Source organism: Leptonychotes weddellii, chromosome 10 (genome assembly GCF_054177405.1).
Source record: "Leptonychotes weddellii isolate Sample4059 chromosome 10, ASM5417740v2, whole genome shotgun sequence".
Taxonomy (NCBI): Eukaryota; Metazoa; Chordata; class Mammalia; order Carnivora; family Phocidae; genus Leptonychotes; species Leptonychotes weddellii.
The window spans coordinates 50,890,232-50,908,004 of record NC_138378.1 but is presented as its reverse complement, the minus strand read 5'-3'; the positions used below and the strand labels follow the sequence as shown (position 1 = coordinate 50,908,004).

General features: G+C 38.1%; 1 protein-coding gene across 1 annotated transcript in view; it reads right to left on the bottom strand.

The window, feature by feature from the left end:
* The window catches only part of LONRF2 (LON peptidase N-terminal domain and ring finger 2), a 42,608-nt gene extending 27,284 nt beyond the window's left edge, over positions 1 to 15,324 (bottom strand). The window contains exons 1-6 of the mRNA XM_081833426.1: positions 15,156 to 15,324; positions 6,663 to 6,785; positions 4,143 to 4,301; positions 3,413 to 3,614; positions 2,920 to 3,019; positions 2,524 to 2,638 (exon numbers count right to left, since the gene is read on the bottom strand). Coding sequence (XP_081689552.1) covers positions 2,524 to 2,638; positions 2,920 to 3,019; positions 3,413 to 3,614; positions 4,143 to 4,301; positions 6,663 to 6,785; positions 15,156 to 15,224 — 768 coding nt within the window. The 5' untranslated portion in view covers positions 15,225 to 15,324. The remainder of the gene's footprint in view (positions 1 to 2,523; positions 2,639 to 2,919; positions 3,020 to 3,412; positions 3,615 to 4,142; positions 4,302 to 6,662; positions 6,786 to 15,155) is intronic.
* Between the last annotated feature and the right edge of the window lie 2,449 nt (positions 15,325 to 17,773).

Below are 17,773 nucleotides of genomic sequence, written 5' to 3'. Positions count from 1 at the left end.
AGCTGAAGATCTATATTACTCTGTGTGTGTGTGTGCACCACTTTTATCTTAGGCATATGAATTTGCAAATAACAGCTCTTTTCCCTAACGTCCTAATATATATCAGGTACCAATTACAGATGTTTCATATAAATGAAGTTAGGCCTTGAAATAGCCCTATCCCAGAAGTATCGTCTACAATGTACTAATAAAGAAGAGGGGTCTCAGAGGGGTTAAGGGACTGGTGTAGAGCCACGTGGCACCAGGACCGTGGGACTGGTAGGTCTCAATGTGAGGGTGTTGCTTTGTTAACATGCTGCATTTCTGGGTTTGCGCTACAGATTTCTAACAGTTACATCTGGGCAAGTCCTAGACATACTGCCATGTCTCCCTTTAGCTTGTGTGAAACAAGCTACGTGTATTGCTGTCACTAAGAACTAGGAGTTCAGCCTCGGGGACACAACTGTGTTTGAGGCCCTCGGTAACAGAACCAGCAGAAACAAGTTTAACTTAATTCACAGTAAGTATTATTAATGACATCCATATTTTATACTGTTAGTTTATGGCACCATTTACTGAAGAGTAATATAATTTGCTTTACTTGGCATTACGTTACCCAAGACTTCTGTGCATACCTAGATAGTTGATGATTCGTGTTTATAATAATGTATGTGAGAAAGTCTAAGCTCATGAAGGGGTTTCTGCATCAAAGAAAGAGAGAGGAATGATTTTTAATTTTAGTTGGTTTCGTTATATTCCAAATTCTGCAGCACTGGCAATCTATGCAGAACTTGCACTTAACCATTCACTTGTTCATTCAATCATTCATTCAGAATGGATTTCCTGAACCTCCTCTGTGTGTTCTGGCCCCTGGAGACAGAGTGAAAACAAGACAGAAGTCCTCTCTGTCCCTAAGGAGCTTATATTATAGCGCCAACCTCAACGCACTAATCCACACAGCCCCCCACCAGAGAGCACTGAACATGGAAGTGAACAAAGGGTCTGTGTTACACACAGTAGTCATAAAGACATGCATTTTACTGTCTGAGAATCAACAAGCCACCTCCAGGCCCACCAGCCCAGACAAGCATGGGTACGACAAGGTAACAGGCCAGATGCTATGCCGCCGTTAGCAAGAAGAGAGAGCAAACACAGTGCAATGGACCTGCCGAGGAACTGCCAGAGGAAACTGCTACTCAGAAAGCACTGTCATCATGACACATGGCACATAGTACAATGAATCATATTCATGATGAGAGCCCTGATTAACTTAGAGAGTTCCAGCATGTATGCAATTTAAAAAAGCAAGTATATACATAGAATGATTTAGAAAGGTCTCAATTATAACTTATTTTAACACACTTTGGCAGTGAATTATGTTACAATTATTCAAAAATTCACATAAGTATAATATCTCCTTTACCATATCAAATTCAAAAATAAATTTTACTGGACATTTGTTTTAAAAAAACCGCTTTAGCCTAGGGCACCTAGGTGGCTCAGTCCGTTAAGCGTCTGACTCTGATTTCGGCTCGGGTCATGATCTCAGGGTCTTGAGATCAAGCCCCGCATCAGACTCCGCGCTCAGCGGGGAGTCTGCTTGAGATTCTCTCTCTCCCTCTCTCCTTCTGCCCTCCTTCCCCAGCTTACACCCGCACACGCACACACTCTCTTTCTCTCTAAAAAGAGACAAATAAATCTTTAAAAAACCACTTTGTCCCACTTAAAATGCATTAAGTGAGTTTAATCTCTAGGAGTAATTAAGGCAAATAGAATTAGTATCATTTTATGGATTAAAAACCCCCTCCCCCCCACAAGAGGTTAAATAACTTGCTTCGTGGAAGGTTAGTGGCACCAGGGCCCAAGAGAGTTGATACATATTCACAATTTGAAAAGTTGATCAGAAGAGCTTTAAAAGCTTTTAAGTGTTGTTCATTGTATTTACCATACCTAAGGATGGATTTAACAGTTTATTTTTGAGTTAGACATAACTAAATAGCTTCCCTCCATGGAATCTTAAGTACTACTGTCTTTGATTACAGACAAAAGACACAACTGACAGCACACCAAAGGGATTTCCCCGTAGTCAGAACTGATCAAGTCTTCGATCCCATGCAAAACTGAGTACTGCAATATGACTTCACCTTGAGATGAGGTAAAGGAAAGAATCCTTGGCACGTATTAAGTGCGCCATAATGTTATCTCAACCCTTTAGGATTAACATATGGCGAGGACTCAGTAATGTTATCTCAACTATTTATAACTAACACATTGTAAGAGCTCCAATTATGTTACCTGTTTTCAGTATATCTCAACTATAATTCATGCCTGAAAATTTCCCTGACATTTAATTGTTTCTGCATCTAAACTTCCCTTGTGTACTTTTTGAGAAATCAGATAGGAAAAAGACCTATCTTTGACTGGAGAAATCCAACTTTCTTTAGTAAATGGGTAGTGGAAGCAAAGCCAACCCCAGAAATGAGCATCTACTGAGGGATGAGAGGAGTGGCTGAACGGTCCTGTTGTTTCAGAAGAAATACTTACTTCTGAGAGTTTTTCTTTACACAGTGGACAATGTGGGGCATGGTCGAGGCAGCGTTCAAGGCATTTCAGGCAAAACGTATGTCCACATGGTGTAGTGACAGGCTCAAAGAGCAACCTGGAAAATATATCTGAGTTTTTAGCCAAAAATGTCCAGAAGAGATTTTCAAATAATCTATTTATTTTCTAAGAATTCCTTAAGATAATTCCCTTACAGCTGTAGAAATTACAGATATCCATTTCCATTGAGATTTTCCTTATCAAATTTTTTGAAAATAAATCACTTATTACTAAGGTATACGTAATTTCTCTGAAAATAAAAAGCCCATTATGTTTAGGATATCCAATTCAGAAAGGATGAGGTTTTCAAACAGTTGCACAGGTTCTCTGTCATCCTACCTCATGCAAAGGGCACACTCAAAGTCAGTTACATCTATGGAGAGCTCTGGACTTTCTCCTATGTTAGAGGTCATGTTCCTTTGAGGTGAGGAATCTGCCTCTGAAAAAGTTTAAAATGCTATAATTAACATTGCTCATCTGGACAAGAGCATGCAGCATCTGCATTTCCTCTGGCTAAAATGTGTTACACCAATATAACAAATCATGCTGGGCAGAAATAGTTCCTATCAGATTAAGCATATATAACAATAATCTATCTGGACAGTGAGCATGAATAAAAGTTAAAGTTATAACTAAATTTTCCCTATTCCTGACTATGAAGTTTTTGTAGGATTAACAATTTTAAACTGTTCTATAATCATAAAGCTGATATATTCCTTTCATTATTAATTTTAAACTATCCGTATAAAATTTTTTTTTAAATATATTGAATATTATCTAACATTCTATCACTCTGGAGTCATACAACTCCATGACAAAATAACTTACTGACCTTTCTTGGGAATTTTCCCAGGGCCATTCAGGTCATGCACATCCTCCAAATCATTTGGAAATTGTCTCTTTAAACTAGTGCTGGGTGCTACTGGAAGGATACTCTCCAACACTTCTTTATCCTCTTCAAAGTGCAGACCCAGTGTAAAATACAAAACTGAAGAATTGGTATTTCTAAACACATCAGATTTCTCAGATGGATTCTGGTTAAGTAGGAAAAAAGAACCCTGAATATTAAAGAAATCATAGCATAAGAGAAAACAATATTCATGTAGTAGCTTTTCTTAGAAATCTCTGGAAAAAAGAGGGCTTATGCTCTTCCTTCATGATTGGTTTCATCTATTAACTTCCAAGACGAGCTTTACACTTCCCATGGTAAAATACAGAATAATTCTTTTTGAGACAGATCAACTGAACATCAATCTTCATATATGCAAACCAACCCTCTGTTTTCTTTTCTCCAAGCCAAAATAAATTCGAGTCTCCTGATGCCTGGGGTTCTCAATGTGTGATGTCCTGAACGTTTCTACATGTTTCTTTCAATCATTTTCATTACTTCCACCAGCTTCCTTTAAAACTTAAAAACTTTCAGGTTGAGGAGCTAGAACCGGTCTTGAGAAGTACTTCCAACTAACATAACGCCACAGTCTGAATAACTTGTAAGTGTTCAAAATTAAGGCATTACATAAAGCTTAATCAAGATAATCCTGACAAACACATGCACTTCATACCTTAGAACCCCCTGCACTACCACCTTCTTCCAGAGGCTGGGTGTTTACATGGCTGGCACACTGAGCCTTTAGCCTGCTGTTCAATATTCTGCTTTGGATGGAAGATGTCAAATTCTGAGGCACATTTTCTGAAGCTGGAAAAAACACCTCGCACATTACCTATAAAATTTCCAAGAAGAAAAAAGCAATTTTAAAACACTTTTGAAGAATATATAATATGTCTTAAAGATCCAAAGGAAACTCTAAGGCCAAATAGGCCTAACACATTGAAAAGAATATTTACCATATTCCAACTGCCACTATTTCAAAACTCAAGTTTCTGGAACCATAATCAATGCTTTAGGCAGTTTAGCTACCAGTCCCTTTCCAGCTTAGTCTTACCAATTATAAAATATGAGTATTACCAGTTCTTTCTGTCTGGTCCTTATATATCTGCTACAGAAAGTCATCCTTAAAAGTCTCATGGTTAAGAGAGAAAAGTGGGGTGTAGAGGTTGTGGGGATCCTAAATTAAATCCAAGTTGTGATCACCCACAACTGAGATATTCCTAGAGGAACTGCTCAACTTACAAGAGAACCAGAAGAGCCGCCTAGTAAAGAACTTCAAAGGAAGCTCGGGTGAAGAGCCATAATTCTAGTTCAAGAGCCATGGACTAGCCTCTGGTGGTGGTGGGAAGTGACTACCAGTCACTCGATGGTCCTGCCAAACCTCATGGACTCAGCTGAATCCAAAGGCTTAAGAGAGGTATAAAGGAGTGACCGAAACCCAATAAAGAACCTGCCACTGTTCTTCATGTGACAGATCAGTGCACCAGTACCCATGACCCCTGTATCAAGAAGGAACAGCACTCAGCAGGGACATCAGTGTCCTCAGCACTGGCTCTGGGGGGCTCCAGTACAGCAGCAGAAGGCTGCCTGGGAGATTACATTTCACGAGCATCAACAGGCTGGCAGTGTTGGGGCACTGAGATAGAAGGTATCTACCCCTCACAGAATGCTACAGGGAAAAACATCATATCTGAAATAGCACCAGACAGACAAGAAGCACCCCAAGCATCACCAGGCCTAGATTCTGGCCCTGGGACCTTTGTAAATCCGCTTAAGTTTGAGCTCAGGCTGAATTTCTTAAGCTGTTGTAAAGAGCAGTTGAGATACGTTTTAAGGTTCTTGTGAAATTTGCAGGTGGGACAAAGCAGGCAGGGATAGAAGAGCCGATGTTAAGATTGAGTATTATTCTGACAAGTTGAAACAACGGCCAAAACCCAGAAGTGATAATTTGACAGCATTAACAAAGACCAATCCACTGCACAATACAAGGATCAAAAGTATTGCTAGAAAGTTCTCACTGAAAACAAAAAAAGATCTAGGTGTTTGGGCTAACCCAGGTTCTTTTTTTTTTTTTTTTAAGATTTTTATTTATTTATTTGAGACAGAGAGAATGAGAGACAGAGAGCATGAGAGGGAGGAGGGTCAGAGGGAGAAGCAGACTCCCTGCCCAGCAGGGAGCCCGATGCGGGACTCGATCCCGGGACTCCAGGATCATGACCTGAGCCGAAGGCAGTCGCTTAACCAACTGAGCCACCCAGGCACCCCTAACCCAGGTTCTAATAGGAGCCAACAGTGTGATGGTATTAGGCTAAAAATAAACAAACACGCTTCATGATATGAACACAAGGGAAGGTAAAAGTTCCCCTCATGTCGCTGTCAGATGTGGATGCTGAGGTACACTAGAATGCATCCAGAGGAGGAAACCTTACAACCTTGTTCCATGAGAAAAGGATGTTCAGTCCAAAGAAAGACTTAGGGCAAAGATAACAGCCAATCTCAAATATCTAAGGTGGTTTAAAATGGAGGAGGAAGAACAGATTCATTCCCTCTTGCTCCAGAAAATAAAACTAGCCTGTAAAGTGGAAATTGCAAGGTAAATGTATGAAAGAAGTCAGCAATGAATAGTGCTAAAATAGGGAAACACTGACATAAAAACAAGAACTCGTGGTCACTGGAAGTGCTAAGACTAACTATTGTACAGGCTCTTATATATGGGATGGGTTCCCACAGTAAATGTGACTCAATGACCTCTAATAAGACTGGGTTAAAGACCTGCATCATGCTGGTGAAGCTTTGCTGGCAATTTCAAGTCAACCTTTCCAGCTGAACTGCTATATTTTGTATATTATCACAATGTCTTTTATAGGTCTCCTATACAAACTATAATGCTTGAAATTACAACTCTAATAAAACTCACTTTGCCTCCACTAATCTCACACATTGACCCTGCCTCCTTAGCCCATGTCATTATCCCAGCAGAACGGAGCTGTGCAAAGCTGTCTCATGAAACATTGTGCTTTATCCCTGGATGAAAGATCATGAAACTCATGATCATTCCTGTGTGCTTTTAATCACATTGTCATGAATATTCAGAACTATATTATTTGTTTATTTCACATGCAGGAATTTCTCAGCATGGACATAAAGGCTATATAAATGAGACTTAAGAAAGAATTCGTTTAAAGAAAATCACCTTCTGTGCTTCTTTCTTCACTGAGTTACATTCAGGATTTAAAGCAAGGCAGTAGAGAAACTCCTTTAACACTTCCTTACTTCTTCCCAATCCAGAAAGAGCCTGAGCCTTCATATGATGCCCCTGGATTCATCAAAAGACAAGACACACATTTTTAAAAAGTGTGATTATATACTTGCATACAAAGGGCCCCGAAAAAAACTCATTAGAACTACTGAATTTTCATATCAGCTAGAATAAACAAAAACCCCCCAAGGATGGCTCTAGCTCTACTACCTTGGAACCTGAGGAAACCCGAATATCTCATAAACACAATCTATAAGCAGAACACAGGAGTCACCAGACTAGGAATTTAAGCCCAAGGCAGTTTCAAGGGCCATGCTAAGTAAGAGAAGTGACTATCTACCAATTTTAAATACACTCAGTCATCACAGATCACAACCATGTTCCTGTCTTCAAAGAGCATAGTCTTGTGAGAGAAGACCGACATGACAAGAAATACCTATAACACAAAGCATAACATACAAATTACTACAACAGAAATAAACAAAGTGCAATATGGGATCAGTATTTTCCACCAGAATTTTTTTTTTTTTGGGTGAATGCAGTATTTTCTCAAATCATTGTAAACATTATAATTTGTTTTATCAATTCATGTATTATATTTCCATTTGGGTCAGTCCTGATCATGCATTTTAGTCTTTTTCTTCTTTATTTTATTGAATTTTTTCTTGTTAATCCCTGTTTCTTCATTCATATATATATTTTTTAAGATTTTATTTATTTATTTGACAGAGAGACACAGCGAGAGAGGGAACACAAGCAGGGGGAGTGGGAGAGGGAGAAGCAGGCTTCCCGCCGAGCAGGGAGCCCGATGCGGGGCTTGATCCCAGGACCCTGGGATCATGACCTGAGCCAAAGGCAGATGCTTAAGCATCTGGGCACGCAGGCACCCCTTCATTCATATTTTAAAAAGATGTACTGTTTCCAACTGGTTTTGTCTCATGTTGAGCCAGACCTTGACTTCATAGACTTCATTGCTGAATAGAAGACTTTTTGGATCCTTCATCTACATGAGGGAGATCTATTTGAGAGGTTTTATTTTCAGGTGTGTGGTAGGGAAGCCAGGCCTTAGGCAGGGAGCCCCATGCATCAGGATTTAGAGGGGCTTACTTAGGGCGGGGTGGAGGGGGGAACCTGCTGCATGCATTGGCAGCCACACTTGCCCCAAGCAGTTTGTCCAAATTCTTTGCAGGAGGTGGAGGCGGGGCATTATGATTTTTTTTTTTTTTTGCCCCACTACTGTTCTGCATGGTGGAGTGAACTGGCATGTCAAGCAAACCTCCTTTCTTATTCCTTTCCCAAGAGCTTAAATTGAATCTTCTCTGGAGTTTGCATTAGGACATGAGCTCAGCTCCCATTTGAACTATAATGTTCTCTGCTTTTTCATCCATTCACCTGCATTCCAAAAATTTGCTGAGCTTTCTCATCTCATAAATATTCCCTATTCTCTTCTGTGATGGACTTATGGAGGTATAATTTATATATAATAAAATGCCACCAACTTTAAAGGTACAATATAGGACTTTTGACAAATACATACAGTGTGTAAGTACAACCACCATCATGATGTAGCACATTTCCATCACCCCAGAAAGTTCTCACATGCCCTTCAAAGTCAATCCTAACCTCTCTCCAAGTCCAGGAACCACTGATCTGTCACTAGAGTTTTGCCTTTTTGGGAATTTCATATAAACGAAATCACACATGTATTTCATTGATCATTTCTGTTGTCTCTCTAGTCTCTATTTTGTTTCTGCTCTAATTTTTATTCCTTTTGCTAAATTTGGACTTTTTTTTTCCTAGTTACTTGAGGAATAAGATTAAGTTGTTTGAGATCTTTATTTTATTAATGTAGGTGTAAACCTCCCTATTAGAACTATTTCTGCTGCATCCGATAAGTTTTGGTATGTGTGTTTCCATTTCCCTTTGTCTCAAGATTTTTTTATTTCTCCTTTGATTTCTTCTTTGACTCATTGGTTGTTTGGAAGTCTGTTGTTTCATTTCCACATATTTGTGATTTTTCCAGCTTTCTTTCTGTTACTATTTCTAGTTTTCGTGCCATTGTGTCTGGAAAAGATACTTGATAAGATTTCAATCTTCTTAAATTCGTTAAGACTTGTTTGTGACCTAACATATGATCCATCCTGGAGAATGTTCTGTTTGCTCTTGAAACAATATATATTTTACTGCTCTTGGGTGGAATATTCTGTATGTATCTATCAGATCCATTTGGCCTGAAATATAGTCCAAGTCCATTATTTCCTTGCTGGTTTTCTGTCTGGACAATGTGGATTCGAGGGGGAAAGATTTTCATCTCAAGTTGGCTGCAAGGGCACCAGCTGGCTAGGGTGCGGTAGCATAGTGTCCATGCAGATCTGGCAACTGCGTCCAACACTGGCCAAGGCTGTGGGAATCCTTAACAGCCGAGACTGTGGGCCTCCTGCGGGTGTCTGTGACAGCAGTGATGGCTAGGGCTGTTGGGGGGGAAAGCCTGCTGGGATCCTCCTGTTGTACTTTGTCCATGGGTGTTGGCGACAGTGCTGGTGTGCTGGCCTTCACAGCAGCAGAGAAGCTGGGGTCACAGGCTCAGTGACAGGTAGAACTACCTCAGCCCATGGTCTGGGACACAGACTCACTTGCTGTGACAGTAGTATCTGAGAGGTAAGAGTGTGTGCAGATCACCCATGGAACCGGGATCTGGGTCTCTGGAGCTCCTTGCTGTGACATGAGTTTAGGGGGATAATGGGGAGGGGGAGAGATGCATCAACAGATAGCCCAGGGATAACAGGGCACAGAGGTACCCCAATTCAGGACCACGGGGGTGGGATACACAGCAATGGCAGCATGACCCAGTGGCAGCAGGTCAAAGCTGTCACTTGGGACCCAGGATGAAGGGCACAGAGCAGCAGACGCTCAGGTTTGAAACGATGGGTCAGCGTCAGGGCTTCAGACTGAGGGAGGGGGCGACAACACAGAGGCAGCTCTGCTTCCTGTAGATGGTGAGGCCCTGTGGCATTCCAGTCCTGGAGAACAGGGCATAGCAGTAACTTGGGCTCCAGTGGCCAGATGTCACCACAGCAACAGCACCAGCCCTGGGAAGGAGACCCTGAGGCAGGATTCTGGGCACTTCTATCAGCGGGGTTCAGCATTGGTTAAGAGTATTGGGGTCCTCAGTAGCAAAGGCTGCAGAAGCTCATGGCGATGACAAGGATTGCAAGAGTCCTCCGGTTCTCTTTACCTCATGGGATGAAATCCTTCTGAGGGGACACTTCTCAGTGTTGAGCTGCTCTGGACCGGGGAATGGAGTGATACAGGTAAAATACTTCCTACACTTTTCTTTGTGGCCACCCTTAGTTTTGGGGCTCTACAGGGTTTCTACTGCTGCTTTACTGCAGTCCAGAGCTTTCCCAGAGCTGTTTTCATTGGTTTATAGTTGTTTATTTATTGCTTTTGTTGATTTTGTGGGGGAAATGAGTGTTGGGACCCCCTAGGCTGCCATCTTGCTGATAACTTCTGTTTACATGTTGATGGACCTATGGGTTATTTTCAGTCTTTGACTATTATGAATTAAGCTGTTATAAATATTATATTAACATCTTTTTACTTCTCTCGGGAAAATAACTAAGAGCACGATTGTTAGGTCACATAGGAAGTGTATGTTTAACTTTAAAGAAACTTCTGAACTGTCTTCCATTGTGGCTCTGTACTGTTTTGCATTCCCACCGCATTGTGTAAGGGTTTCAGTTGTTGGACATCCTCGTCCACGCTTAGTATGGTCATTCTTTTAAGTTTAAGCCATTTTAGTGGGTATATAGTGGTATCTCCTTGAGGTTTTAATTTGCATTTTCCTAATGACTAATGATGTGGAGCCTCTTTTGATGTGTTCAGTTGATATTCCTATGTCTTCTTTAGTGAAGTATCTGTCCTTGCCCATTACTTAACTGGGTTATTTACATTATGATTGAGTTGGTAAGTGTTCTTTATATATGCTATATACAGATGTATGGCGTACCAGATATATGTCTTGCAAATATTTTCTCCCATTCTGTTTGCTGTTTTGTTTTTGTAGCATTATCTTTTGAAGAACAGAGTTTTCAGTTTTGATGAAGACCAATTTACTTTTTCTTTTACAATTTGTCCTGTGTCCTGGATAAGAAATCTTTGCTTTACAAAAAGTGTCAGAGATTTTTATATTTTGTTTCAGATATGCTTTAGTTATAGACTATATGTTTAAGTCGATGCTCCATTTTGAATTAATTTTAATATATGATGTAAGGAAAGGGTTGAGGTTCATTTTTTTTTTTTTGCAAATAGATACCCAATTTTCTCCTACTAAAAAATGAGAAAGTTATTCTTTTCCTATAGACTTATCTTTGCACTACTGTAAAAAACTAATTCACCACTGATGTGTAGGTCTATTTCTTTACTGTCTTCTGTTTTAGTAATCTACACAGTTCTCAATACCGTAGCTTTATAGTAAGTCTTGGTATCAGGTAGTGTATTTCCTGCAACTCCATTCTTATTTTTTAAAATTGTTTTGGCTCTTCTGTCCCTTGTATTTCCATAAATGTGTGTGTGTGTATACATATATGTATATTTTAAAGCCAATTTCCCAAATTCTGCAAAGAAGAATACCAGAATTTTAATTGGAACTGTTTTTTGGGGAATCTGTCATCTTACTAACATTGAGTATTCTGAACCTGGTACGCATTTATACTTATTTAAGTGATACTTCATTTCTCTTAGCAATGTTTTGTAGTTTTCAGTATATAGATTTTGTAGGTACTTTGTTAACCTTATCCCTAAGTATGTCATGTTTTTTTAAACTATTGTAATAGTATTATTTTTAAATTTTCATTTTTATAATTGTTTCTTGTTTCTTAGTAGAATATGATTGGTTTCATTTTTGCATACCACCTTGTATCCTGCAAGCTTTTTGTAAATTTCTTGAGATTTCCTCACAATTATGTCAACTGTGAATAGACAGTACTGCATTTTCCTTTCCATTCATTATGTATGCCTTTTATTTCTTTTCTTTTTTGTTTTTGGTTTTGTTTTACCATTTTGGCTAGTATCTCCAGTATCTTATTGTGGTAAAAGCAAACACCTTTTATTTTTCTTGGTCTTAGCAGAAAGGCACTCCATTTCCTACCATTAAGAATGATGTTTGCGGGTGCCTGGGTGGCTCAGTTGGTTAAGCGACTGCCTTCGGCTCAGGTCATGATCCTGGAGTGCCGGGATCGAGTCCCACGTCGGGCTCCCTGCTCAGCAGGGAGTCTGCCTCTCTCTCTGATCCTCCCCCCTCTCATGCTCTCTATCTCATTCTCTCTCTCAAATAAATAAATAAAAAAGAATGATGTTTGCTATAAGGGTTTTCACAGATAGTGGTTATCAGATTGAGGAAATCCCCTGCTATTTCTAGTTCATACAAAATTTTTAACATGAAGGGCATTCAATTTTATCAAGTGCTTTACCTTCATTTATTGCATTTTTTCAGTCTGTCAATACAAATTGATTTTCAAATGAGATGATGACAGGTATCAGTGTGAAGTTTGTTTGTTTGTTTTTTTAATGTTTTTGCCTGGTTTTGTTATCACAATAATGCTGTTCTCATGAAATAAGTGTTCCTCCCCCTTTTCTGTTTTCCAGAAGAATCTTTGAAGGATTTGCATTATTTCTTCCTTAAATGTGTGATAGAATTCATCAGTAATTCCATCTGCTCCTGATATTTTGGAGGGGAGGGTGGTTAACTACAACTTCAATTTCCCTAAAGAAAGATAAGGCTATTGAGGTTCTCTATTTCTTCTTGAATGAACACTGGTAGTTTGTATCTTTCAAGGAGTTTGTTAACTTCTAGGTTGTTGAATGTATTGGTATAAATTTGTTCATAAAATTGTTCCTTTTTTATCCTTTTAATGTCTGTAGGATCTATAATGATATCTCCTCTTTCATTCCTGATATTAGTAATCTGTATCTTTTCTCTTTTTTCCTGATTAGTCTTGTGAGGTATATAAATTTCACTGATCTTTTCAAAACAGGTTTTGTTTCATTGACTTTTCTTTATTGTTTTTCTGTTTTCTATGTATTGACTCCTATCTCTTATATTATTTCTTTCTTTCTACTTCCTTTTATTTTAATTTGTTCTTCTTTTCTTAGTTTTTTAAGGAGGAAGCAGATCACTCTTTTGAGACCTTCTTTAATAATTTACTAATGTTATAAATTTCCTTCAAAGAATGGTTTTAGCTGTATATGACGAATTAGATGTAATGGGCTTTTATTATCAGTGATTTCAAAATAGTTCCTAGTTTCCTTTGTGATTTCTCCTTGGTTCCATGGATTTTTAGAGGTAATCTAATTAAATAACAAGTTTAAGGATTTCCTGGATGTTTTATTATCATCAATTACTCTTTTCATTCTATTGTCAGAGAGCATACTCTTCAAGATTTCAATAATTTGAAATCTACTGAGACTTATTTTACCAGCATAGGATTCTATGAGCATTAAAAAGCACAGGTATGCTTACCCATTTGAATAAGATCAAACTTATCACATGCCTATTTATATTTCTGCATATGGGCAAATATTTTGTTAGCACTGACTTGTCTCCATTTGCACCAAAAGTTGTGAATCAGTATCAGCCATGACGGATGGCTTGAAAGGATAGTTTGCCTGGATAAAACACACTGGTATAGTAGTCCCCAACTGAAAACTCGAAGTTGGTTCTGCAAGTGCTTCTGTATCATCTCAGCCACAGTTGGACAACTTCATCCTTCCCTCAGTCCTTTCAACTTACTTTCTAATGTCGCTTCTGCTATAATCCTTTAGTTATAACATTAACCTGGAAACAAATTTCCATCCTTCATTACCTTAAATTGATTTATCAGGGTATACTTCCACTAAAGCTGTTCTTCACTAGGCATTTATCAAGAATTGAGGTCCATAGATTTGCAATAAACCCTAAAGACATAACCTAAATCCCAAAAGCTAATAATTCATTTGCTGGCTCTCTTATAGTTAAAATTCTCAACGTAACTTTGTAGTAACTAAGTCTGTCTTTCATCAAAGACACACTGCCAAGTTTTTACCTCAAAAAATCAATACTGTGGAGAAGAAACTAGCCTCATAGGGCAATACAGCCTCATAGGGCAATACAATTTCTGTCAGTCAGAAATAATAAACTTATAATTCATAACAATTAAGGCTCAATCATTACTGACAGAAATTACTTTAGAAGAGTAATAGATCAAGGCATAGGAGAAAAGTCATCAGAAAAAGGAGGATAAAATATTTTTAGTGAAGCAAGCAAGCAAAAAACAGATTTCTGGGCTTGGTCCAACAAACATTTGTTTCCCATCCTTAGGCTCATCCCCAATTCCAATTTAACACTTAATCTAAGCTGAAAACATTTTTTTTTTAAAAGAATGGAAGGTTGGGTAGAAGGAAGGAAAGAAGTCCATCTTTTCTATTAACATGGGTTAATGCCTCTTCAGTGTTTCTAAAACAAAAAATGATAAACAGGGGGCACCTGGGTGGCTCAGTCATTAAGCGTCTGCCTTCAGCTCAGGTCATGATCCCAGGGTCCTGGGATCGAGCCCCGCATCAGGTTCCCTGCTCCGCGGGAAGCCTGCTTCTCCCTCTCCCATTCCCCCTGCTTGTGTTCCCTCTCTCGCTGTGTCTCTCTCTGTCAAATAAATAAATAAAATCTTAAAAAAAAAAAAAGATAAACAGTAATATAGAGGGACAAAATATTTTTACTTACTAGCTAATAGAGCATGTGATCCATGTTAATTTCATTACAAGTTCCTTAAAACTTTAAAATCTCTTTTGGGTTTTAAAATCCAGAGATTCATGAAAAAAGCTACAACTTTTATTGTTTGGCTTCTTAATCTTCAGTGACAACTTAAGCTATCGTTATTATTTTAACAAAGCTTATTTTGCATCATCACAGAAAGAAATATTAGACCTTTCCAACACAGACTAAAATTATTCCAAAATACATACAAAACATTCATCCTTTCACTAACAACATTTGTAGGTTCCATGCATATTAGGGCCCAACTGTTAATCATGATTATTATACGGTCTTACTAACGTGTAATTTTAAACATTTCCCTTTACTCACAAATTATACAATTTTATCATTGTGTTTATATATTTATTTGTTTATTAAAAAGGTATATTATTCAGCTAAATATCTCCTAAAAGTAATCTAAATTAGTGTTTCTTAACTAAATCCCATTGGGAGACTTTTTGGTCTTTTAAACTGAGTTGGCTTATTATGAAGTGGATTGCTACATTTAGACTACTATCATGAGGGAAATGTACACTGTGTATAGGTACTTAATCACAATCATTTTCGTTTATTCTTAAGAAAATCCCATAAACTTACATTTATTATCTCCAAAGCCAACTAATACCTTAGTCAAATACCTTAGTCAAGAGAGGTTCATTCTGACAAACGGCATTGGCATCCTGTAGAGCCTGCTCGTAGTTCTTCATGGTTAAATGTAACTCTGCTCGCAGCAGCAATAACGAATTATCTCTAGGAGCTGAAAGACATGGGCAATAGAAAAAAATTAAAATGACTACATTTAAAAATAAATCTTTAAGTCACTAAAAATATTAAATTGGAAAATAAACATAAAGGCAAAATAAATACTTACTCCCTCAAATCATATGTGGTTTAATAGCTTGAGAAGTTTATTTTACATAGCTTCTCTCAGGAAAACAGAAAGAGTATTAACATGACTTCAAAACGCACCAAGAAAAACAGACTGCCAAATACACACTAGGCACAACATTATCTGCAATAATAATGAGTAAATGCTGAATCATCTTAATGCTATAACTAGGTATTAAAAATGAAAAGATTTAAAATAACTTTCTTGAGGGGTGCCTGGGTGGCTCAGTGGGTTAAGCATCTGCCTTCGGCTCAGGTGATGATCTCAGGGTCCTGGAATCGAGTCCCGCATCGGGCTCCTTGCTCAGTGGGGAGCCTGCTTCTCCCTCTCCCTCTGCCTGCCAATCCCCCTGCTTGTGCTCTCTCTCTGTCAAGTAAATAAATAAAATCTTTAAAAAATAAATAAAATAACTTTCTTGAAAGTATACAAGGAAATTCATACTCAAGAAACAAAAGAATCCGTAATTTTTTTCTTATACAACTGCATGAATGTGGACTTATCATCATAAATGTACCTACAGTACGTTCTCTTAAGTGAGAAAGGAAAAGGAAAAAAAACTTCCTCAAACAGAAGAGAGCTTGAGAACTGCTCATATGAGACTATGGAGATAAGCTTCACTACACAGAAGCCAAGAGTGACTCTATGAGCTGATATGTAGTATGTGAAGTCCTTGACTTGGCAAGGTACCATGGAAAGGTGACAAAGCCAGAGCTTATGAAAGCAGAACCATCACAGCCATTTTCATCCTGCTGGGGCCTGGTTCACTCTACCTATGCTCATTGCAGGATCTTTGCAATAGAGCTACAGCATGCATTTTAATTGATAAATATTCTAAGTACCTAATGTGTTCTCATTTCTCTACCTAATAACCCATTTCCGTTTGCTCCAGAACCTAGACCTTGACTCTTTCTCAAACTAGCCACTTGGTACTTTCCAAATGCCACCACATCTAGTTTATGTAGGTAAGTGGGCAAGTGTGCATAATAGAACTCATGCAAAAGGATATTACATCAAGACATGGGGGGGCTACTTATGACTCTGTTATTGCTACATATGTGTAATAGAGAAAAGGTATGACAAGGAAAAAAGGTGGGAAAAGAGCAAAGATATGGCAGAAATGGAGAATCTAACAATAAAAGTTGAATCTTTTATTTTTTTTATTTTTATTTTTTTAAGATTTTATTTATTTATTTGACAGAGAGAGACACAGCCAGAGAGGGAACACAAGCAGGGGGAGCAGGAGAAGGAGAAGCAGGCTTCCTGCGGAGCAAGGAGCCCGATGTGGGCCTTGATCCCAGGACCCTGGGATCATGACCTGAGCCGAAGGCAGACACCTAATGACTGAGCCACCCAGGCGCCCAAAAGTTGAATCTTTTAAAATGACATGGACTGGTTAGAGTAAGGATCAACAACTTTTTTCTGCAAAAAACCAAACAGTAAGTATTTTAGGTTTTGTAGGCCAGGAAAAAACTTGAGGATATTGTACAGGTACTTATATAACAAGAAAGAAAACAAATTTTCACAAAATTTTTATTGGCAAAATTAAAAAATAACAGTAATAATTTAGTACTTTTTTGTAACACAGGTCTACTAATTAGAAGAATGGAATTCTTTGGGGGAAGGGACATTTTCCTTAAAGTTCAAAGTTAGTTTCCCCTATCATCAAAATAAATTGGAAAATGTTCATGTGCTGATTATGATCTGTAATGAGATTTTATGTTTTTCATCTTGGAATATGAAATACAGATGTCAATCCACAAGCATATGATTTTAAATTGAGCATTTTATTGCTTATAAGTTCTTTATAGAATTCTATTAGATTCTTCTCATATTTGTCTCTGTAGTATGTCATATAGTAAACATAATTACAGATTAATCATTTGCAACTGAAGACTAAGTAAAAGTTCCTCAAACGCACAATTAAATACATTTTCAAATACGGAAATAACTTTTAGAGATTTTTGGAAATCTCAAAAAAAAAAATGCTGCTAGAACTATAGTTTGAGCTTGAGAAATACACCTGCTGCAAATGTGGGTGAGAATGAAGATCTCCCACCTTGTTCCTACTTTGCCAGAGTTGATTTTCTTGAATCTTCTAAACAACCATATCATGTGAAAACAATCAGCTTTGACTCTGGCATGCTAGGTTTTATTCCTTGTGTTTCTTTTCATTTCCACATTGAAGTAACAGTGGTGATAGCAGACATTTGTCTCTTATTTTTGAATTTAAAAAAGGACATGTGGAATGTTTTAACATGAAATATGTTTACTGTAAGCTCCTGACAGAATATTTATCAAATTAGTTAAGTTTCTTTCTATTCCTAGTTTTCTAAGAAGGCATTACAATAAGTAGGTGCTGAATTTTAT